Raw genomic sequence first — 15,138 nt, 5'->3', positions numbered from 1 at the left:
CGGGGGCGGGGAGCCAGGGCAGGCGCAACAGCCCCCAGCACTAGGGCTGGCCTTCAGCGCCGCCGCCAGACTTCATCCGCTTCAGACCAAGCAGCGCTCAGCCAGCATTGCTGTCTCATGTCAAGGAACACGAGGCCTTGATGCGACCCCGAGCTGGGGCGCGAGGAATCCTCCGCCTGTCTCTCCCCTCAGCTGCCCTCCCGGGTCTCGCTTGCAGATCCAGAGTGAGAAAACCTTTGCTGGCATATTAAATAACATTCACCCGGCTGCGATGTAATGAGTGAGACCCGGAGAGAAGGGCTTGTGAGAGGGTCCCGGCTCTGATGCCAGCCGTCCCCATCGGTGGGAGATTTATTCTTGAAACGGCCCATAAAATTCTTCTCGCTCGGCATCATTTTAACCGATTGCTTCTCTTCTATTTCGATTTCTTCACGCGATCGCCGAGGGAACGGCGATACATCAATAACTTAGGACAACCCCGCAGGAAATGCGGCAGTCTCTTGTTTGCAAATGCCGCCTGGTTGGCTGCTTGGGGGGGCGGGGCGGGAACGAGATGCGACCGTGTCATTTAAAGGCAGGGGAGGCCCAGCCAGGCAGAGTCCGCCAGGGCTTCTGCTGCCCTTCATCCTATGGAGGAAGTGCCAATGTCGTGGCTCAAGTTGTGGGCAAACCGAAAGCATCGTAGCTTCCTTCTGTCCTCTCTGAGGTCAAAATCCATTGCAAGGTCAGGAGTCAGCCAAGGCCCCAAAGCGGAAATCCTGATAGCAGATTTCCTCGAACGTCGAGACCTTCCCGTTTCAGATGGGAAGATAAATTGCAGCTTCCCTGCTGCCAGCCGCCGCTTCTCTCCGCGTTTAATTCAGCGCATCGATTTAAGTTTCTTAGCCGCCTGGCCGGGGTCTCCCCCAGCCCCTCTGCCTCAGCTCTTCCTGCTGCGACGTCTGCAGCCTCTGACTGTTGTAGCGGCGTCCCTCAGGCGCTCTGACGGAACCTCTGACTTTTCGCATTTCCCTCTCGCATTTCTCCAGAACCTGGAGAAGCAGATGCGCCAGCTGGCCGTCATCCCGCCCATGCTGTACGACGCCGATCAGCAGCGCATCAAGTTCATCAACATGAACGGCCTCATGGACGACCCCATGAAGGTCTACAAGGACCGGCAAGTGATGAACATGTGGAGCGAGCAGGAAAAGGAGACCTTCCGGGAAAAGTGAGTTCCGCTCAGGGGTAGGGTGGGAATCTCCCGGAATTGCAGCTGATTTGCACGTGAGAGAGATCAGTTCCCCTGGAGAAAGTGGCTCCTATTAGGGCGGGGGTGTTCTGTGTCATAGTAACCCACTGAGAGCGCTCCCCAAACCATCCCCCTACACCCTATTCCCAGATCTCCGGGAATATCCCAATCCGGAGTTGACATTTCCCCTCAGTGGCCACGCTGGCCTTTTGCCGAACCATTTGTTATCGTCCAGATTGCATAAACCTTCAGTGGCTGACCAGCAGATGTCCTGTTTATAAAGTCGGTCATAAATATAATGAGGCAGTGACAGTTACCCGTTTCCAGCCACAAGCTCCAGCGGAGTGGCACGCTTTATGATCCTCTGGGGCAGGGTCGTCACGCCGGTTTGGCTTCCGGGCCGTGCATCTTTCTCATTTTTGTCCTGCCGGCTCAGAGCTGGGCACACGGTTCTCCCTTTCTGTGTCCTGCTGCTTGGCGCAGCCCTGAGAGGAGCTCCAGAGGGGGTCCAGCGCCTTTCCCCTCCTGCCTTAATCGACTCAGGCACAATCTAGGGAACCAGATGCTTCCGGTGCTCCCCTGTCCCCCTCCCGAGCGGAGTGAGCGATTTCTCTCTTGGTTTCTGTGTCTGGGAGGGGGCGGAACCTGCATGCCTACTCCCACCTTAAACCACCTCCTGGGCCCTGGCTGGCTCCTTGAAGCTTGAAACATTATTTCAGGGCCTCCGCCCACAATCAAAAGAATGTGAAAGCATGCAAGAGCTGCTATATGGCTGCCCACAATTCTTGGACCTGGGGCAGGCAGAAGTGCCCCGTGGTCGCTGGGGGCCGAGCCCCGCCCCTCTGAACAGAACTGGTGCCTGGAATGGCTGACGCCACCGCAAGCCCGTTTCTGATTCTCATCTGGTTCTCTCTCCTAGGTTCATGCAGCACCCAAAGAACTTTGGCGTCATCGCGTCCTTCCTCGACAGGAAAGTAAGTTTTATTCTCCCCCCCCAAAAAACACCCCCCTTCCTTTCTTTCTTTTGGTGTGTTCATCTTGCAGTGAGGGGTGCCTTGAACCCAAGTCTTGTCCGGTCCCAGTGACCATTTCTGCCTGACATGGAAGGGCGGCATAAAAATATAAATAAATAAATGAATTCATTTGTTCATTCATTCGTTTATTCATTCATTCATTCATTCAATTTCTATACCGCCCTCCCATAAGGCTCAGGGCGCTTTCCATACAATGCCGTGAATACACAGAAATCTAGTGACAGTCAAATAACAGTGGTCCCGAAAATGAACGTAACGAATTGTGCCTCCATGGAGAGGGAGGCATCAAGGATCACCCCCAGGTTTCTGGCAGAGTGAGCTACGGACAGCTACACTCCGTCTGAAAGGCTGTCCCTTGGAGCAGGGGTAGTCAACCTGTGTTCCTCCAGATGTCCATGGACTACAATTCCCATGAGCCCCTGCCAGCATTTGTTGGCAGGGGCTCATGGGAATTGTAGTCCATGGACATCTGGAGGAACACAGATTCACTACCCCTGCCTTGGAGGAGGGCCGGGAGCGGTTCCTGCTGGCAGCAGCAGAGACGACCTGCAGGAATCGGTTTAAACTCCGTGTACTGGTTAGCAAGTGGGAAAATATCTCAAGTCAGAAATTTCACCGTCAGAGCAGTGCAGCCCTGGAAGGGCTGCCCAAGGAGGTGCTTCCCCGCTTGAGCCTACCTTTCCAGTCTGGTTTCCTGTTGTTCTTCACTACCTTGCAAGCAGAGGAGTTCACTGCCAGCTCACACTGATGGAGGGCGGTTTCTGGGGAAGAAATTCTCCGTGTTGCACACGTGCCCACAGGATGTCCTCGCCCAGTCCCGGCGGGATATGCCCCAAGAGTGCCTTCTGCTAGCCACACAGAGAGCGTTGTGCGGTGAGCTTGGCTGGGCTTGGCAAAACCAGCAGGGGGTTGTCCTGCTTCTTGGGCGACAGCAGAAGAATTGATTTTTATACCCCGATTGTCACTACCTGAAAGAGTCCCAAAGTGGCTTCCGGTCACCTTCCCTTCCTCTCCCCGCAACAGACACCCTGGGAGGGAAGTGAGGCTGAGAGAGCCCTGATATTACTGAAGAAGAAGAGTTGGTTCTTATATGCTGCTTTTCTCTACCCGAAAGAGGCTCAAAGCGGCTTACAGTTGCCTTCCCTCTCCTCTCCCCGCAACAGACACCCTGGGAGGTCGGTGGGCTGAGGGAGCTCTGAGAGAACTGCTCTGTGAGAACAGTACTATTAGGGCTGTGACTAACCCAAGGTCCCCCAGCTGGCTGCATGTGGAGAAGCAGGAAATCAAACTCTGCTTGCCAAATTAGAAAACGCCGTTCTTAACCACGTCAACACCTACCGCAAGCAGAGAGCAAAGACCGGCCATGCGGTGGTAGAGGTCTGTCTCCTGGCCGGTGAAATCTTCCGCTCTCCTTGCGAGTCCACAGCAGCTTCCGTCGGCTGCGCTCATCGACGACCCGCTCCTAGAAAGCTCAGCACATCGAGCCGCTTAGCAAGCCAGCTGCGGAACGTTCCCTGCTCCCGGCGCGGGGGGCTTCTCCTCCCCCGAAGTGTCACTTGTCAGGTCTGGAGATGCCACCGAAAGAGGTGATTTCCTGCCCCTCTTTTCAGGACGCCAGAATGGGAACGCGGCTGACAAGCCCCCGAAAGCAGGGCGCCAACGACGTCAGCCTGAAAGTGTTCCGCCGCGCCAACCTAATGGGCGGAAGTAACGACTCCTGACAGTTGCGTGGCAGGTTATGTGTGGCGTTGCATCGCAGCTTAAGGGAGGGTCAACTTCTCTCCCTTTTTTTCCCTTTTCTTTTTTGCCTTCAAGTTCCTTCAGTCATCCGGGGTCATTCTCTACACCCGCCTCGATGATGCTCAAGACTGAACCTTCCGCTTGCTCAAGGGCGGCTCTGCGTTCGTGAGCACTTGAAATCATGCTCCCTGGCGCACAGAGTTGCTTCCAGGTTGGCCAGGTGGTTACGAGCGGTGGAGGACCGGAGTTGATTCCCCACTCCTCCTCCCCGTGCAGCCAGCGGGGTGACCTTGGGCCAGTCGCAGTTCTCTCAGAGCTCGCTCAGCCCACCCTCCCTCCCAGAGGCGAGGAAGGGAAAGTTGTTTGTAAGGCATATTGAGACGCCTCTGGGGAGTCAAAAACGGAATACAAACACGAAACTCTTCTTTGTTGCATTTGGGTCCCCAGAAGGCTCGTAGCCAGGTATGTGAAAAGCGGGGGGGGGGGGGGGAGCTGTTTCAAGTCACCTCAGATCCTCAAAATCAGCCTCCAGCGCCATGATAAGTAATTTTCTAGCCTTTAGCTTTCCCACAGCGGTGAACCAGAAAACCCGCAAGCAGTGCTCAGACCCTCCTCATGTCACTGGCTTCCCCCCCAGCCATTGGTATTCACAGGTATCTTGTTCTTAAGTGTGGAGGTTCCATTTAACCATTCTCCTTGCTTATCCACTGGCCTGCTCAGTGCACGGAGCTTGTCCACCAGCCGCCTGTCCTAACCCCTCTGTGCCGTGTCGTTTTTAGACGGTGGCGGATTGCGTCCTCTACTATTACCTGACCAAAAAGAACGAGAATTACAAGAACCTGGTGAGGAGGAATTACCGGCGGCGTGGGAAGAACCAGGTAAGCAAAACAGAGGCCCTCTGGCCCTGAAAGGCTAGCCAGAAGCTTGAACAGCCGTCTCTCATTTTGCCCAAGCGGCCGCAGGGCTCAAACGGAACCAATCTTTACGGCCTCAGATGCCCTCGCACTGTGCAATTTTGCGAATGCGTTGTGCAAGAGCAGGAACCAGCCTCAGGGGGCCTTTCTTCCTGCTTTTCTTTTGTTCTTTCAAGCGCGGTGCTTGCCTATGCGCCGTGGACTGCAGTGGGCATCGTTGAGCATTGCCTTCAGAGCTAGAGAGCGAGCTGCATACGTTGGAGGCTGAGGGAGTAGAGGAGGCACCCAAGGGAGCCTCACCTGGAGGCCGGGGAGCCAGGTGTCTCGGGCCACATGAAGGGCGAGAGGGCCGGAGGCAGGACAGCTCTGTTGGTTGGAAAGCCAGGCTGCATCGCAGTAGAGCCTAACCCAGAAGTAAGCCAGCTGAGTGTCGTGGTTAAGAGCGGCAGCTTCTAATCTGTCCAGACAGATCTGATTCCCCTCTTCTCCTCCACATGCAGCCGGCCAGGTGACCTGATTTTAAATTTGGGTTTCTGCGTTTTGCATATGTTTCTTTTTAAATTTGTGATACTCTCATATGATTCCGATCTGCGCTGTGAGTGACCTTCGTCTCTGCAAGGAAGACAGACACCTTATAAAAGTTTAAAATACAGAGTGTCTGTACACAATCTTTGGCAAAGTACCTTCCCTGGTTTTGCTGTCTTAAGGTGGTGTAGTGCGGTGTAGTGGTTAGAGAGCAGTGTCCTCTAAAGAACCGGTTTCGATTCCTCTCTCCTCCACATGCAGCTGGCTGGGTGACCTTGACCCAGTCACAGTTCTCGTAGAGCTCTCTCAACCCAACCTACCTCTCAGGAGGTCTGTTGTAGGGAGAGGAAAGGAAGGGTGTTTTAAGCTGCTTTGGAACTCCTTCAGATAGTGAAAAGTGGGGTATAAATCCCAACTCTTCTTCATCTTATAACAGGAGGTGGTGGGGCTTGGACCTGGCACCTCCTTCAGGAAGGGGATGTCTTTAGCCACCGAACTGCAGCCACAGGGCAGTTCTGCCACATGCTCTTGTGATGCTCTTTCATTTCTGTGGGTTTTATGTTGGAGACCTTCCCTGCATTTTGGGGGTGGGGGGGAGTGGAGAGGTGCCAGTTAAATTTTCCGCTTGTGTTTTGAGCTCGCCCAGATCGGGAGGAGTCCACAAGCTTGTTTTTGCAGACTCGCTGCCCAAACTGATCCGATTGGGAAACGACGCCATGTAAGGGTGCAGAACCATCTCCACTTAATGTCACGGCATTGCTACGGCAGCGGGAAGGGGAGAGAGGGAGGGAGGGAGGGAGAGGAGGGGAGAGGAGAAGCGTCGCTGAGATGTTTGGAAGGGCATGCTGGTTCAGGCTTGGGGGGAGTGGATCGTAAAATTTCACGGCCCACGGAAACTTGGAGTGATATCAAGGGATGATGAAAGGGCTCCTTCTGCTTTACGATTCTTCCTTCTACCTGTTAGGGGACAAAAGATATATTTAAGAGCCGCTCAGTGCCTTGTTCCCAGTGCCTTTGTGTGCTGTGAACTTGCTTGGGTGGGATGCCGGAGAGCAGGGGGTGTGGGTTCCCCCCCCCCCTTGCTTGTGACCCTGTCAGATTGACTGATGGTTCGCTGGCTGACCGTGTGGTTTTCCTTAATCATATTAGGGGCTGCTTTACATACACGGGAAAGCTGAGCATATGATATTAGCTTCGGGGAGGGGGGAGCGGCCTTCGGAGAGCCAGGCTCGAGTCGAGCATCACCTTAAAGACCAGCAAGACTTCCAGAATTTAAGCGTTCGGGAGTCAAAGCTCTCTTTGTCCGGATGCGGGAAGAAGGGAGCGACGAGTCTCGAAATTTTGGAAACGTCGTTAGTCCCAGAGGTGCTGCCGGACTCGGACCCTCGTCCGATCAGACGATCTGGGGCAGGAGGTCATCGGTCGAGATTCCGACTTAGAAAGGTCTCCCGAGTCACTTCTTATGCTCAGGCCGCAGAGGAAGGGAATCACGCCAGATCTGTCGCCGTGATTGGCCGGCAGCATGAAGCGCCCTGATTGGCCAGGCGGGAGAAGCGGAGTCAAGTCGTAGCAAGCTTAGGGTGGTCCCGTAGGGTTTTCAAGGAAGGAGACGGACGGCGGCCCCGGACTTCATTGGCAGCGTCCCATCCAAGTACCCTGCTTAGCTTCTGCAATCTGAGCAGATCAGGCCACACATAAATCAGGTATACCTGTGCTTCGCCCAAGGACAGCCAGTTGGCTGCATGTGAAGGAGTGGGGAATCAGATCCTCTTCTCCAGAACAGAGTCTGCCACCCTTTCAACAGGACTACTGTTAACATTTGCGGGCCCATCCACCTGAACCCTCTTGTCTGCACCATCTAGACCAGGGGTAGCCAACCTGTGGTCCTCCAGATATCCATGGACTACAATTCCACAGGTTGGCTACCCCTTATCTAGACCGCCCGCCATCCCTAGAAACGGGACGTTTCCGACAGAACAGGCACCCTTTGTTTTAAATTTATGTTTTCAAGTCTTATAACTGCAATTTTATTGGCATTCTCTATTTTTGCACTATGCGTACATGCGTATTTTAAGCCCTGTGAGCTGCCCTGAGTAGCAGAGAAGGGGGGTGTAGAAATGAAATAATATGATAGTCACCCCCACCCTCCACCGACTCCCTTGATTCACAAATCGGGCATATAATGTGAGATTCCCCCACCCTGATTCCTTGGAAGGTATACAAATCAGGTTACAAATCTGACTGAAGGCGCGCCAGAGGGTGTAGGCCAACTGGGTCAAATCCAGACTGCCTTTCCGTTGCCTATCTAACCTACCAGCTTTTACTCCACCCTCCCTGCCAAGAGTCTGTGGTGGCATACGTTATTCTACCCTCATTCATTTTATCTTCACAACAACCCTGAGAGGTAGATAAGGCAAAGAGAGTGGGAGCGAGAGAGAGAGAGAGAGAGAGAGAGAGAGAGAGAGAGAGAGAGAGAGAGAGAGAGAGAGCATGCCTGACCTGAGGTTCTCAGCACAGTAGAGGGGGAGCCTGTTTTTGGCATGCAGTGGGTCCCAGGTTCAACCCCCAGCACCTCCAGATAAAAGGACCGGGTGCAGGGCTGGTTTATCCATGTAGCACATGCTTTGAGCCCTGTGCCTCCAGGGTCCCTGCATGGATCAGCCCCATTGCCTCCCCCCCCCTTCACTCTCTTTAAGGATACTTGGATTGACCCCTCTTTCTATTCTGGGAGGGGTCTCTCTGCCCCCAGTCTAGCTTCTCCCACCCAATTGTCCTCTGTTAGCGCCCCAGAAAGCTTTAAACTGTGGTGCTCCAGTCCCACAAATCAGGCCACTCCTCACCGGGTGGTTCGTGACATGAAAGCCCTCCCTACCATTTGACAGAGTCATGATCTGATTAGGCATAAGGCAGCTTCCCGTAGGGTCGCAAAGAGGGGCCTTCCTGGTGATTTGACGACCGAACCATACTGGTCGTCCTGCGTGGGTCAGTGTGGGGTGGCTCAGCGGCATCCTGGTCAATGGGAATAGAGAACAGGCTGCATTAGAATAGTCGAAGCATCCCTCCCTGACCTCTCAAAGCGGCCGTCCCTCGGGGGGGAAACAGTGCTGACCCGGGACGCGCAAGGTGCATCGCCCTCTTCCTCAGGGAAGGAATTAAAAACAGTGTCACAGATCCCCCTTTGTGGCTGAAGCGAGCCTCCGGCGTATTGAGCCAGAGGGTTATTTTGACCGGGAGAGGGGGGGTGGGGGAACCGGACAAAGTCTGTGTTTTTGGGTTTCATCTCGGCTCCCGGGAGCAGCGCTCCTGCCCCCAAAATCACAAACCTTTGGCTCCCCACCCACCCACGCAGCTTCTGAGTGTTGCCCTATGTATTCCTGCAAAAGGATTACCACCTTGGGGCGGGCGGGGGGTCCCCACTGTGCTTGGCAGGCAAAGCTCGGCCTCCGAGGCCCTTGAAATCTGGTTGTGGAGGGGCGGGAGGGGGCAGGAACGGAAAGCAGCCGCAGGGCCGCGCTTGGCATCCTGCGAGATTAATCACACACGCCAGCGCTGAGCGCTCCCGGTGACGAGGCCTGCGGTTTTATAGCTCATGACTCATCGGCTCGACTCCGAGCAGCCGTGTTATTCCAGTAGATTGCAAAATCATAACAGGAATGTCGTGGCCGGTTTACGGCTCAACTATGCAAATCGCCAGGAAGCCATTTGAGCCGGAGAGCGTCAGGAACGCCGAGCGGGGATGGCGGAGCTCTGAAACGGCACCGGGGGCCGCCGGAGAAGGTGACCGGAGGGGGCTGGGGAAGGGGCTGGGGGGGCGGCTTCTCCTAGCACTGCTCTGCGAGGGCAGGCGGACCCCCGTCTGAGGGCCAGGCCTCGCCGCCACGGAGCGTTTGGCAGGCGCTTCTCACAAAGGCCGGGAAGTTTTCTGTCCCCGGAGCCGAGCGGCTGTACTTCTGACATGGGCCGCTTGGTGCAGCAGTGCCGGCGTCTCGTGCTATGTTTTCGTGGGGTTCCTGAGCCTCTCATTTTGTGTGTTTGTTTGTGTGTGGGTGAGGGGGGAGTCTGTGTATCTTGCAATGGGGGGAAAGTGGAAGGCAAAACCTTCTTGCACCCCAGGGGGAAAAGAAGGGGCTAGAAATCTGTCACGGGACAGACGGGGCAGGAAGGCAGGCCACCTCGTCTTCTGGGGGTTGGCCTCCTGGCCCACGCCGGACACACACAGAACAGGTCTCGGGGAGGGCTGAGGCCGCTCTGGGGTTCATTCTCCAGGAAGCCGGCCCGGTCGCGGCGTGTTTATCTGTGAGAGCGAGCTATTTTTCCAGATGAGCCGTCTGCTGGGGGGGTGTTTCCCCGGAGATTGACGTGTGTGGCTGCGAGTGTGTGGTTGCACAGTCCAAGGAACAAAACGGTGCGTGCTCGGGGGTTGTTTTTCCGGGGGAGGGAGGGGAGCGTTGGCAGCATGCGCCGATCGGGACGCAACTGGAAAGCGGGACAAAGGTGAGCGGCTGTTTATAATTAATGCGCCAAGGGAAGGCGGCTGCGCCCTGAGCCTCCGGCCTCTGTGGCAGCCGGCCAGCCCCCACGCCCCACCCCCGGGCTCAGCAGGGGCTGCTTTCCATGGTGCCGCTTGAGGGTGGGGGAGCCGGAGCTGCACCTGTTGACCCGAACAGAATTTGGGAAGGAGCCCAGGGATGAGGCCACTTTTATACCCGAGGCACAGATCCCAGGGCATCCTGGGAAATGTAGTTTTGGGCCGGGTTGCCCCTGTTGGAGATTTGGAGAACTGCAGGCGTCGAGTTTGACAGGTTGCAAGTGTGTGACGGAGGCCTGTTGTGTTCAGGCGTCACAGACAACTATTTAGGGGCAGATTTTGGGGTAGCTGTTAGGACAGGCAGGTGGAACCTCCAGGCTCAGAGGCATTGTACCTTTAAATATTGTGCCTCGGAGACGGCACAATATTCATAGCTTAGTATATTCTAGACCAGGGGTAGTCAACCTGTGGTCCTCCATATGTCCATGGACTACAATTCCCATGAGCCTCTGCCAGCAAACATTAGCAGGGGCCCATGGGAATTGTAGTCCATGGACATATGGAGGACCACAGGTTGACTACCCCTGGTCTAGACAACTGCATAGTTATATTTATTTAAGAAAGCCGACAGAAGCTTTTGGAGCACGGCGATTTGTAGGTTTCCTAGGCGAAGAGCCTTTTTTGTACCTTGTTTTTAACCATCCGAAGGAGTCTCAAAGCTTTACCAAGGTTTACCATGGCCCACCCTTCCTCTCCCCACAACAGACACCCTGTAACTCTGAGAGAGTTCCCAGGAGAACTGGACTGGCCCAAGGCCACCCAGCTGGTTACATGCAGAGGAGTGGGGAATCCCACCCAGTTCTCCAGATTAGAGGCCACTGTGCTTAACCGGAGCTGGCTCTCCACGCGTAATGATATCTCTGCCTCTGATGCGAAATGAAGATTGGCTCTTTCAAGTGAAGATAAGGCAGCAATCTTTCTGCCACTTTCTTTTGAGAGTCAGTGGCTTTGGAATCAATGGGGCTTACACACCTGGGCTGTGCCTGGGGCCAACCTTTTTGAGAACCACCGGATTAAAAAAACCTGTTCCTGGCCTCTGCCAGCTTCTTTATCTGAGCCAGCCAGGGGCGATGTGGCTCCCTTGCCTCCTAACTGTGTTTTTATCATTCATTCCGAGGGGGATCTGCTGAGTTCACGGCAGCCTTAAGCAGATGCGCAGGGTGTCCTAGTCCAGGGGCATGCCAGCTGCACCTTGCTTTTAATCCAGATTCTAATTCTGCAATAGAACAGGATTGTGCAGACATCGCCCCCTCTCCTTCCTTCCTTCCTTCCTTCCTTCCTTCCTTCCTTCCTTCCTTCCTTCCTTCCTTCCTTCCTTCCTTCCTTCCTTCCTTCCTTCCTTCCTTCCTTCCTTCCTTCCTTCCTTCCTTCCTTCCTTCCTTCCTTCATTCATTCATTCATTCATTCATTCATTCATTCAATCTCTTTCTTTCTTTCTCTCTCTCACTCACTCTCTTACCTTCCTTCCTCTTGATATGATGCTAATCGTTTATGGAAATCTTTGCAGCCGCTTAGTGGGAGAGAACTGGGGCAGCTGCCCCAGGGAAAGGCTTTCGGTGACAATCCCCCCCCCCTGGGCTTTTGCAGAAGGAACTGCAAACGAAGCTCCCTTCAAAGGTCAACTTTCATGCCTCAAACAGTCCCTGCAGTAATAAAGGAAGCTTTTTGCAGAAGGCCGAATCGGAAAGCGAGAGCCCCGGAGCGCAGGTTTCTCTCTCTCTCTGTGTTTTTCTGCCAGAGTTACCCTTTTATCTATTTATTTATTTTCGGCGGAGGGATTTTTCAGAGCCAAGTCAACCGGCCTGTCAGCCACATCCTCCGACTTCCTTGACACCGTCCAGTGATTCACTTCCAGCTGCTCCTCCCACGCAAGGGAGCATGCATGTCTCATCGGGCGCGCTCTGTCAGACAGCTGCAAGCGCAGAGGGGGGCTCCCCCCTGGGGCCAGCATTCATGGAAGCCCCATAGCCCTGCCGTGGTAGATTCAGGCTTGACAGAAAGGAAGGAGCATTTGCCACGTGATCCTGTGGAACTCACCGCGACTGGCTGTAGGGATACCTGGGGAGCTTAGCTGAAACTAAAAAGGGGTTGGACAGACTCTCCGATGAGAGATTCACCTGCGACTGTAAGCTAAGTGGAACCTCTCTGTTCACAGGCAGTGTACCAGTTGCTGGGAGGGGCCGTAATAACAGGAGGTTTCGGGACTTTCTGGGGCAACTGGTTGGCCACCTTAGACTAGACCAGGGGTGGCCTTGGAGATGTCCCTGGACTACACTTACCATGAGCCCCTGCCAGTTGGACATGCTGCCCGGGGCTCGTGGTAATTGTAGTCAAGGGACAGCTGGAGAGCCACAGTTTGGCCACCCCTGGACTGGACGCAAGCATACGCTGGCACCTGGACATGGTGTGGATCGTCATCACAGAATTTGCGGCAGCCTGGTTGCCGCTGCTGAATTGGCAGTGGCAGACGTGACAAGGGGGTCGGGTGGGTGGGTGGCAGAACATAACCAGGCGTGGCTGGTCCTCAGCACTGTTTGTGGATGGATCCAGACTCCCGACCGTACATGCCTGGCAGAGCTCTGTGCCCAGACAGGTCTCCTTCCCTGCCGCTCTCGCTTCCTGGCTGTGCAGGTGGCTCGGCAGCCCTTCCGTGGGATGGACAAGGGCATCGCACATGCTCAGTAATGCCTGCGTTGGCACATTAGATTTTGAATTTTACCACGAGCGAAATCTTTAGGCTGTTTAAGTAGGGAAGGTAATTGTTTAAAAACCTATATGAAATCATATATGTGTGTGTATGTATATATGTATATGTGTGTGTGTGTGTGTGTGTGTGTGTGTGCTAGGAGTGTTCTAATCTGGCAAGCCAGGTTTAATTCCCTGCTCCCCCACATGCAGCCAGCTGGGTGACCTTGGGCTTGCCACAGCACCAAGAAAGCTGTTCTCACTAAGCAGTAATATCAGGGCTCTCTCAGCCTCCCCTCCCTCACAGGGTGTCTGTTGTGGGAAATCTGTAATGTTAGCGGGTTTTTTTTCTTCTTCTGGTGTATGTCTCTGCTTTTGCCAAGAGCAGATCACAAGATTTTCTGTTGGGAACCATTCTGTCCTTGGGTTCTGCTAGAATGTTTCTTAGCGACGTCCCCAACTATTCTCGAATTACCTGTCAGCTCAAAAGGCAGGTGCTAATGCTTTTACTTTTTGCGGCTGGGCAGTGTCCTTGTCCGGCTGCCTGACAGCCTGGTATTGTTCCGCTGTTTTAGCCTTTACTCAGGTGCTCAAATGTCTTCTGCGTTTCTCTCCCTCCCCCAATTTCTCAGCAGCAGCAACAGCAGCAAATGCCCCGTAGCAGCCAAGACGAAAAAGATGAAAAAGAGAAGGAGAAAGACGTGGAAAAGGAAGAAGATAAGCCGGAAGCTGACAACGACAAAGAGGAACTGACAAAGTAAGTCGGGCGGCTTCTCTCCTCCCCTCCAGCCAACTATAGAGCTACCGGCCGAACACCTGCTTGTCAGCTCCCACCTGTCAGCTCCTGATATTCCTGCTCGGTTAGAACAGCACTGTAGGGACTGGAACAGGCTCGAGTTCACCCAGCTGGCTCCATGTGGGACCTCCTGGGTCATCAAATCCGGCTCGCCAAATTAGAAGTCCGCACTCCTAGCCGCTACACCAAGCTGGCTCTCAAATAAGTTGTAAATAACACTGATTTAAGTCAGCAAATGATACATCTAGCCCAGGGGTAGTCAAACTGTGGCCCTCCAGATGTCCACGGACTACATGGACTACAATTCCCATGAGCCAGTAGGCAGCCAGTAGGCAAGACGACCCAGCAAACTAGTCTGTAACCCTTCTGCAAGACCCTGGCAGCACCTATGAATTCATGTGTCCGTGTCTGAAGTGGACCAGTCTGTAAGAATGAAAAAGAACCAGGACCCCCTGCCCCAAGCCTGGTTGCTCAGCAGAGCCTTGCAGGGGGCCGTCATTGGCCAGGCCAGGTTTCTAGTCCTTCCCGTGAACAGGAAAGGCTATGAAGCCCTGCGTCATTCTGCAGAAGGCAAGCCCATTCCCTAACGGGACTTAAGCCTTGGCTTAGAGGAGCATCTGGCTTCCTTGTGCTCAGGCGAGGCTGATGCCTTTGAGAGCAGGACTCTTGGGGGGGGGGGGGAGAGACGGACAGGGAGAAGCCAAGATGGTTTGGCTGCCCCGCCGTTCAACCTGTCTCCGTCAGGTCCCTCCGCAGCTGCAGCCGAGATACTCTGCGGGGAAGTGGTAGGGAAAGTGCCGTTTGGGGGGAGAAAATTAAATTTAAAATAAGAAAACTGTGCTAAAAATTAGCAGAGTGCTATGGAGGCAAGGGGGCAACCCTGCAGAATATAAACTGTTGTGTGTGTTTTTAAATGAAGAGACAGATATCTTAGGTACATGGGGAAAGGGTTGGCCCCAGTTACTAGTTGGCCACCGAGGAAATCCAGAGCTGCGCCCGAGAAGCAGGCAAGGCCAAAACAGCTCTGAACAACCCTTTCAGGTCACCGTGCTAGCAGCAACTGAGCCACCCTTTCGGTATCTCTTTCACTTTGCTAACAAAACGAAAATGGCCAAGAGAGGCAAGAGAGGCACGTTGCTTGGACGGGAGCTGATAGATGCTCCACGTAATGTTGCCACGCTCCAGGCGAGTCCTGGAGATCTCTGGGAATTCCAGCCGCTCTCCAGACTGCAGAGGCCAGTTCTGGAGGAATCCTGAATCCATCTTTTGTCTCTCCACAACACCAACTTTTTGTGAGGCCTGCTTGAAATTAATGAAGTTAATTAAATTAATGCAAAAGAAATTCCGTCTAAACCTCCGGAAGAAGTTCCTGAGTGTTAGAGTGGTTCTTCAGTGGAACAGGCTTCCTCAGGAGGTGGTGGGTTCTCCATTTTTGGACAATTTTAAACAGAGGCTGGATAGCCATCTGACAGAGAGGCTGATCCTGTAAAGGCTCAAGGGGTGGCAGGTGACAGTAGATGAGCGATAGGGTTGTGTGTGTCCTGCATAGTGCAGGGGGTTGGACTAGATGACCCAGGAGGTCCCTTCCAGCTCTATGATTCTATGATAGCCCCAGAATCAGGGCCCCA

At 54.1% G+C, this 15,138-nt stretch overlaps 1 protein-coding gene across 12 annotated transcripts in view; it reads left to right on the top strand.

Annotated features, from left to right (window-relative positions):
• NCOR2 (nuclear receptor corepressor 2) overlaps window positions 1–15,138 on the top strand; it is a 243,644-nt gene that overhangs the window by 136,515 nt on the left and 91,991 nt on the right. For 9 of the 12 annotated variants that reach the window (XR_013226418.1, XM_077309342.1, XM_077309348.1 and 6 more), the window contains exons 12-15: window positions 1,029–1,207; window positions 2,148–2,202; window positions 4,782–4,880; window positions 13,347–13,471. Coding sequence is in view for 11 of the 12 variants with exons in the window: in XM_077309342.1 (XP_077165457.1) it covers window positions 1,029–1,207; window positions 2,148–2,202; window positions 4,782–4,880; window positions 13,347–13,471 (458 nt within the window). In the remaining variant the exon portion in view is untranslated. Of the gene's footprint in view, window positions 1–1,028; window positions 1,208–2,147; window positions 2,203–4,781; window positions 4,881–9,061; window positions 9,219–13,346; window positions 13,472–15,138 lie in introns of those variants that run through there. The other 3 variants (XM_077309341.1, XM_077309350.1, XM_077309349.1) reach the window with 3 other exon arrangements.

This window comes from Paroedura picta, chromosome 13 (genome assembly GCF_049243985.1).
Source record: "Paroedura picta isolate Pp20150507F chromosome 13, Ppicta_v3.0, whole genome shotgun sequence".
In the NCBI taxonomy this organism is placed as follows: Eukaryota; Metazoa; Chordata; class Lepidosauria; order Squamata; family Gekkonidae; genus Paroedura; species Paroedura picta.
The sequence above is the reverse complement of the archived record's forward strand: the minus strand, read 5'-3'. Positions and strand labels throughout refer to the sequence as shown.